The sequence below is a fragment of the Sorghum bicolor genome, chromosome 10 (genome assembly GCF_000003195.3).
Source record: "Sorghum bicolor cultivar BTx623 chromosome 10, Sorghum_bicolor_NCBIv3, whole genome shotgun sequence".
Classification (NCBI taxonomy): Eukaryota; Viridiplantae; Streptophyta; class Magnoliopsida; order Poales; family Poaceae; genus Sorghum; species Sorghum bicolor.
In genome coordinates, this window is record NC_012879.2 from 50,518,018 (window position 1) to 50,527,010 (window position 8,993).

General features: G+C 43.3%; 1 protein-coding gene across 1 annotated transcript; it reads right to left on the reverse strand.

The window, feature by feature from the left end:
- LOC110430985 (uncharacterized mitochondrial protein AtMg00810-like) lies at positions 281 to 1,324 on the reverse strand (the record flags this gene model as incomplete). Its single annotated transcript, XM_021449338.1, has 1 exon — positions 281 to 1,324. A coding segment is annotated over exon 1 (1,044 nt), but the record flags the coding sequence as incomplete, so codon positions are not given.

The window sequence follows — 8,993 nt, forward strand, 5'->3', positions numbered from 1 at the left end:
TTATCTTAACCATGTTAGACAAGCCCTACATGCAAGTTGAATTTTTAGTTTTAGCATGCATGATATGCAAAGCAAAAATTATTTACAAGATTCAACACACAACTTTTTATCTTTTAGTGAAGTTAGACATGTCAAGCACATTAAGTTCATTTCTCAACATACAAAACCTAGCTTCATCTAGGGGTTTTGTGAAGATATCCGCTAATTGATTTTCCGTTCCCACATTCTCTAGGGTTATGTCACCTTTAGCAACGTGATCCCTAAGAAAGTGGTGGCGGATGTCAATATGTTTTGTGCGGGTGTGTTGAACCGGGTTGTTTGCAAGTTTTACGGCACTTTCGTTGTCACACAACAAGGGTACTTTGTCTAGTACTACTCCATAGTCTAGCAAAGTTTGTTTCATATAGAGTATTTGTGCACAACAAGCACCGGCGGCTATGTATTCCGCCTCGGCCGTTGATAAGGCAACACTATTTTGTTTCTTTGACATCCAAGAGACAAGTGATCTACCTAGGAAATGGCACCCTCCGGATGTGCTTTTTCTATCAATCCGGCACCCGGCATAATCCGAATCGGAATAGCCTACAAGTTGGAATCTTGCACCTTTGGGATACCACAAGCCTAGGCAAGGTGTGTATTTTAGATACCTAAGAATTCTCTTGACCGCAATCAAGTGAGATTCCATAGGCATTGCTTGATACCTAGCACACATACACACACTAAACATTATATCGGGCCTAGATGCGGTGAGGTAGAGTAGACTTCCTATCATGGAACGATAGAGAGTCTTGTCAATAGGGTTACCTCCCTCATCCAAGTCGAGATGCCCATTTGATGCCATGGGAGTCTTGATTGGCTTGCAATCCATCATCTTGAATCTCTTGAGAAGATCTTGAGTATACTTCTCTTGAGAGATAAAGACCCCTTCCTTCATTTGCTTGACTTGAAATCCTAGGAAGAAGGATAGCTCGCCAATCATGGACATCTCAAACTCCTTGGACATCAAATCACCAAATTCCTTGCAAAAATCTTCATTAGTAGAGCCAAAAATAATATCATCAACATAAACTTGGCAAATGAAGATTTCCCCATTCATTTTCTTGGTGAAGAGTGTTGTGTCAACTTTCCCAATCTTGAAGCCCTTCTCAATGAGGAAGTCCCTAAGTCTCTCATACCAAGCTCTAGGAGCTTGCTTGAGACCATAGAGAGCCTTGGACAACCGGTAGACATGCTTGGGGTACCTAGGGTCTTCAAAACCGGGGGGTTGCTCAACATAGACAAGCTCATTAATATAACCATTTAAAAAAGCACTTTTCACATCCATTTGAAATAATTTGATATCATGACTAGATGCATATGCAAGTAGGATACGGATTGCTTCAAGTCTTGCCACCAGTGCAAAGGTTTCACCGAAGTCAAGACCTTCCACTTGTGAAAAGCCTTTTGCCACAAGTCTTGCCTTGTTGCGCACCACTTTGCCTTGATCATCCTTCTTGTTGCGGAAGACCCACTTTGTTCCAATCACTCTTGCATCTTTGGGTCGCTCTTCAAGTGTCCATACTTGGTTGCGAGTGAAGTTATTCAACTCCTCTTGCATGGCCATGATCCAATCCGCATCACGAAGAGCTTCCTCTATAGTCTTTGGTTCATCTTCAAGAGACACAAAAGCGTGATGTTCAATAAATAAAGCATGTCTAGAACGAGTAGTTACACCACGTGATGGACTCCCGATGATGAGATCTTGAGAGTGATCTTGGAGGAGATGTGATGTTCTTCTTGGTGCCACTTGAGGAGTTGGTTGGGGAGCATCAACATCTTGTGCTTGTGCCACCGATTGCTCATGAGTGATTTGGGTGTCTTCATGAGCATCTCTCACATCCTTGTCTTCATCTTGTGGACCTTGTGAGGTGGATGGTCGCTCAATGATTTGTACATCATCATCATCTTCTTTTGGCTTGATGTCTCCCACCGGCATGTTCTTCATGGCATCCCTCAATAGTTCACCACCTACATCATCAAGATTATCACTTGCTCCTTGGGAGCCATTAGTTTCATCAAATTCAACATCAAATGTTTCTTCAACCATCTTTGTGGCATGGTTGAAAACTCTATATGCTTTGGATTTTGATGAATAGCCAACCAAGTAGCCGATATCACATCTTCTTTGGAATTTTCCCAAGTGTTGGCGCTTCTTGTATATGTAGCACTTGCATCCAAACACTCTAAAGAATGAGACATCGGGCTTCTTCCCATTGAGCAACTCATAAGGTGTCTTCTCTAGGAACTTGTGAGGAAAGAGCCGGTTTGATGCATAGCATGCAGTGTTGATTGCCTCGGCCCACATCTTCTCCGAAGTGTTGTACTCATCTAGCATTGTTCTTGCCAAGGTGATCAATGTCCGGTTCTTTCTTTCTACAACCCCATTTTGTTGTGGTGTGTATGTTGAGGAGAACTCATGCTTGATTCCCACTTCATCACAATACTCTTCAATGTTGGTGTTGTCAAACTCTTTGCCATTGTCACTTCTAATTTTCTTGATCTTCACATCAAATTGATTTTGGGCATTCTTTGCAAATTTCTTGAATATTGATGCAACTTCGGCCTTGTCTTGCAAGAAGAATGTCCAAGTGTACCGTGAGTAATCATCAACTATGACCAAGCAATATTTGTTGCCTCCAAGACTAGCATATGTGGTTGGTCCGAACAAATCCATGTGAAGTAGCTCAAGCACTCTTGAAGTAGAGAGATAGGCTTTGGTTGGATGAGTGTTTGCAACTTGTTTGCCCGCTTGACATGCACTACAAAGCTTGTCCTTCTCAAATGTCACATCCTTCAAGCCTCTAATCAATTCTTTCTTCATCAACTTCTTGAGTGTGCCCATTCCAACATGTGCTAACCTTCTATGCCACAACCACCCAAGCGAAGTTTTGGTGAACAAGCAAGTTTTGACATCAACTTCATTTGATGAGAAATCAACTACATATAAGTTGTTGTGTCGGAAGCCTTTGAATATCACTTCATTGTCATCTTCCTTGGTCACAATTACTTCCTTCTTCTTGAATAGGCATTCAAATCCAAGATCACAAAGTTGTCCAACCGAGAGCAAGTTGAAACTCAAAGATTGCACATAGAGCACATTGGTGATGGAGTTGTCATTTGATATAGCAACTTTTCCTAGACCCTTGACTTTCCCTTTTGAATTGTCACCAAATGTGATCTTCTCTTGGTTGTCAACATCTTCATCAAGAGAGGTGAACATTCGGGGATCTCCGGTCATATGTTGAGTGCAACCACTATCAATTACCCAATGTGATCCACCGGTCTTGTAGTTCACCTACACACAAGAGATCAAGCTTGAGATTTAGGGACCCACATTTGCTTAGGGCCCTTGACCTTCTCAACTAGTTGCTTTGGCACCCAAATCTTCTTTGGCCTTTGCTTGTTTGGTGGCCCCATGAAGCTAACCTTGACCTTGCCACTCTTGTCTTTCCTTACAATGTAGTGAGCATTGAAGGCAAATGGTCTTGCATGCTTGGGCAAGGGTGGTGGTAGTGGTGCCTTGCACTCATGAGCAAAGTGTCCTTCTTGACCACACTCAAAACATCTCTTTGGTTTTGGCTTGCTTGCTTGATCATGAGTGGCTAGAGATTTGATGAGCTTTGTTTGATGAGCCTTATAGCCAATCCCACTTTTGTCCATCTTCATGACGGTGTTCATGAAAAGCTCACTTTGAAGGTCCTTCCCTTTAGTGAACTTTGCTAACCCCATGGTTAGGTGTTCCTTCTCTTTCTTGAGCTTGTTGTTCTCTTGAGTTAGCTTCTTGATGATTGGGTCATTGTTGCTAGCTAACTCATCCAAGATGAATGTCTCATCTTCTTCTTGCTTGTCATACATCAAACCAAGCTTAAGATATTGATTTTCTTCCTTAAGTAACTTGTTCTCATATGCAAGCTTCTTGTCTTGATCAAGTGACTCAATCACAATTGTCTTGTGCTTGGCTTGATCTTGCAATTCTTTCTTGAGCATGACAATTTCATCCTTGAGCTTGATAGTGTCCTCATAGTTCTCGGCCACTACCACTTTCTTGCCCTTGCAATCAACACATTTGCTTGTGCTCTCCACAAGTAAGTCATCACAAGATGTGGCTACATCAAGCTTAGCAACATTGTTAGTAGCAACATATGTTTCATCAATTGCAAGTTCATAAGCAATCTCTAGGTTGTCATAGTTTGCTTTTAGAGTTGTAAGTTCTTCTTTCATTGCTCTATATCTAGTGATAAGCTCATCATGAACACTCTCAAGTTTATCATGTTTTTCTTTGAGCTCTTTTAGAGAGAGTTTGAGCTCCTTGAGCTTAGTGGTCATGATCTCATTTTGTTCTCTAAGCTCATCACTAGGGTTAAGCTTTGCTAGAAGTGTCTCATTTTCAAGTTCAAGCTTTTCATTTTCACATCTAGTCTTTCTTATGACTTTTGTGTATTTGTTAAGCAATTTTACAAGTTCATCATAAGAAGGTGATTCATATTCACTATCACTCTCACTACTCTCATCCTCACTTTGTACCTTCCGGTCACCCTTAGCCATAAGGCATAGATGTGTAGAGGATGTAGATGGTGGTGAAGATGATGGTGATGGAGCATCAATGGCAATGGCGGCAACCTTCTCATCATCACTTTCATTGCCGGATGAATCACCACTTGAGCTTTCAATGTCGGTGAGCCAATCACCAACAATATAAGCCTTGCCATTCTTTTTCTTGTAGTGCTCCTTCTTCTTGCCACCTTTCTTCTTGTATTGCTTCTTGTCATTTTTCTCGTCATCACTTGAGTCATCTTGCTCTTTGTTCTTCTTCTTGTACTTGTCCTTCTTGGGCTTTGGACATTGATGAGCAAGATGACCAAGCTCACCACAATTGTAGCAATCCATCTCGGAGATGGGCTTCCTCTTGCTACTTGTGAAGAACTTCTTTTTCTTGGAGTCAAAGTTAACTCCATTCTTGTTGAGCTTCTTCAACATTTTTGTGGTCCTTCTCACCATGAGGGCAATAGATGCATCATCATCACTTGAAGTTGATGACTCAACTTCAATCTTCTTGGCTTTGCTCTTGTGAGAAGCTTTGAGAGCCAAGTCCTTCTTTTCTTTCTTGGCCGATGAGGAGCCATCTTGAGGATTCATGTGCATGTACATCTCATGAGCATTGATCTTTCCCAATATGGTGGTTGGTGTAGCGGTGGAAAGATCGCCTTGATGAAGCACGGTTACTATGTGCCCATATTTCTCAATGGGAAGCACACATAGTATCTTCCTTGCTACATCCGCCGTACTCATTTGTGTAAGCCCGAGTCCATTTAGCTCCTCTACAATGACATTCAAGCGAGAATACATTTCATTAGCATTTTCTTTGGGAAGCATTTCAAAAGTATTGAGCTTGTTCATCACTAGGTGATACCGTTCCTCGCGTTCACTCTTAGTTCCCTCATGGAGCGCACAAAGTTCCTTCCAAAGTTCATTGGCGGTTTTGTGACTCCGAACACGGTTGAACACCTCTTTGCAAAGACCTCTAAAGATGTGGTTTTTGGCCTTTGCATTCCACTTCTCGTTTTCTTGCTCTTGTGGAGTAAGAGCGGTGGCTCTTTCCGGAGGGGCAAACCCTTCGGTCGCGGCTTTTAGGCACTTTGTATCGCATGCCTCTAGGTATGACTCCATCCGTATTTTCCAATACGGGAAGTCATCCCCATCGAACATGGGTGGCGGTCCATCCCCGTTAGACATCTTTCTCTAGGCGGTGAAGCCTAAATAATGAGCACTAGGCTTTGATACCAATTGAAAGGATCAAGATGCCCAAGAGGGGGGGGTGAATTGGGCTTCTCTAAAAATTTAAGCAACCTATAAGCTCCAATTCAACCCCTTGTGCCTAGTGTGACTTAGAGAGCTACCGGATAAAAAGTTTTGCAACCTAGTTCCAATCCTATTTTAGCATGGCAGTTCTAAGAATGTAAAAACACAAAGTAAATGCTAGAAAGTAAAGGAGTAGTGGAAGAAAATGCTCGGCGATGTTTTGCCGAGGTATCGGAGAGTCGCCACTCTCCACTAGTCCTCGTTGGAGCACCCGCGCAAGGGTCTTGCTCCCCCTTGGTCCGCGCAAGGACCAAGTGCTCTCTACGGGCTGATTCTTCGACACTCCGTCGCGGTGAATCGCCCAAAACCGCTCACAAGCTTGACACGAGCCACCCACACGAACTTCGGGTGATCTTCGTGTCTCCAATCACCACCGAACCGTCTAGGTGATGGCGATCACCAAGAGTAACAAGCAAAGAACTCTCACTTGACCCAAACAAGGCACTAGAGAGTGGTGGATGCACACTTGACTCTTGGAACTCACTAGAGAAGGATTCTCACAAGAAATCACTCCAATCTCAATCCTCTCTAGGCTCTTGCAACTCTCTTGCTCCACAACAAGTTTCTCTGATGTTCAAATGGGCAAGAGACCTCTCATGGACGAGGTGGAGAAGTATAAATACTATCCACGAAGTCCAAAGGTCGGCCAACCGTTTTCCACTGAAAACGGGGTCACCGGACGCACATTATGTTGCACCGGACGCACTGCACCGAGCGTCCGGTGCTGCATAACGGCTAACTGTACTTCGCTCTGACAGGTCACCGGACGCTAACTCTCAGCGTCCGGTGCAGCGTCCGGTGCTAAGGGAAAGCTTACATGCTCCCTGCGTATGGGACCGGACGCTACCCTGTGCGTCCGGTGCTAGCGTCCGGTGCTCTGGGGAACTTTGCAAGCTCCCTGGGTAAGGGACCGGACGCTGCCCGGTGCGTCCGGTGCCAGCGTCCGGTGCCTAACCCTAAGCACCAACCTGTTCCAATCGGCTAAGGAGCTCACCGGACGCACTCACAGAGCGTCCGGTGCAGCGTCCGGTGCCCCTTTGGGCACCCAAACTTCGTTGAAACGTGAACGCTCCAACACGAAGTTTGTTCCTCTCGATCTAAGGACTATCTCTGAGCTGCCTAGTGCTAGGTTTACCAAGTGTGCACCACACCTAAACCTAAAGCCTTGCCTAAGTCAAGCTACTAGATCAAAGCCCCTCTTAATAGTACGGTCAAAGGAGAACAAAATCCTAAACTACTCTAAGTGCCCTTCTTCACCATATGGCACTTAGACCTAGTCTAGTCTCGACGATGTCCATCCATCCTTTGAAAACCGAAACGATTTCCACTATTAAGTTGGCATGTACGTCCCTGTCCATCGAGTACTTATTTACCATGACCTTACCTATGACTTTGCCTCTGCAAAACACACGTTAGTCATAGTAACCAACAATGTCATTAATCACCGAAATCTCTTAAGGGCCTAGATGCTCTTTCAACATAGATATCTACCTAAGGCCATTAGTTGAGGAACTTCAACTTTTATGGAGCAAACCAGGAGTTTGCGTGTGGGATGAGTACAAACAAGAGCACTTTGACCTACGAGCATTGCTGTTTGTAACAATCAATGATTGGCCAGCTTTGAGTAATCTTTCAGGCCAGTCAAACAAGGGATATAATGCATGCTCACATTGTTATGAAGACCTTGACTGTGTATTTTTGAAAAAATGTTGAAAGGTTGTGTACCTTGGCCACCGTCGGTTTCTTCCTGTGAACCACCCAGTACGAAAGAAAGGCAAGCATTTTAAAGGCAAGGCAGACCACCGGACCAAACCTCTCAATCGAACCGGGGATGATGTACTTGAAATGGTCAAGGATATAAAAGTGGTATTTGGAAAGGGACGAGGCAGCGAACCTATTCCCAAGGATGCTAAGGGACATGTACCCATGTGGAAGAAGAAATCCATATTTTGGGAGCTACCTTACTGGAATGTCCTAGAGGTCCGCAACACGATCAACGTGATGCATCTGACAAAGAATCTTTGTGTGAACTTGCTCGGATTCATGGGTGTCTACGGGAAGTCTAAGGATTCACTTGAAGCACGACAAGACTTGCAGCGCATGAAAGAATGAGACAACCTGCATCTAGAAAAGACAGATGATGGACGGCATTACTTAAGCCCTGCTAGCTACACTCTGAGCAAAGAAGAGAAGGAAAGCATGTTTGAATGTCTTAGCAGCATCAAGGTCCCATCTGGATTCTCCTCCAATATCAAGGGAATAATTAATGTGCCAGAGAAGAAATTCCTGAAGTTGAAGTCCCATGACTGTCACGTTCTAATGACGCAGTTGCTGCTGGTGGTTTTAAGAGGAATTTTACCTCCACACGTACGTCTAGCCACCGTAAAGCTATGTGCATTCCTCAATGCAATTTCTCAGAAGGCAATCAATCCAGAGCAACTAGCTACTCTGCAGAATGATGTCGTTCAATGTCTCGTCAGCTTTGAGTTGGTGTTCCCTGTTGACACTAGCTAACACCACTTAGATACTAGGTTGTCATCCCCAGCATGGTGCCAGAGTGTATAAAGGTATTTATAAATGTAAAGGCTCTCTAGAAAATAATCTATTCTATCCGCAAGCGCACAGATAAAACACCTCATTGTAGCATTTCACCAGGATAAGTATTCCAGGTATCGTTATTTATAATTTTTGCTTAAGAGAACAAAAGGGATGAAATTAAATTAAGGACAAAATCTATCAAGGCATAGACTAGAGATAAACTTGCAAGAACATGATTACTAATGAGAAACTCGTCACACAGTCACTTACTTTAGCAGGGGGTAAACCATAAAGATAATGATAATGAATTATAAGTTCAAGGGATAAATAACACAGCGATTAGAAAATAGACTACTCCTCATATATGTAGGTGATGTCGGATTAGCTAGAGAATGGATTCTAAGTTATCTACAAACTACTAAGTCATAATCTACTCTAGTTATCTACAAGATCATATATAGCATAAAAGACTCTTCATTCATGTATAAGGAACAATGCTAAAGTAAATCAGAGCATCGCAAGACTTACTCCACAATACCGGTTCTGCCTGTCCTATC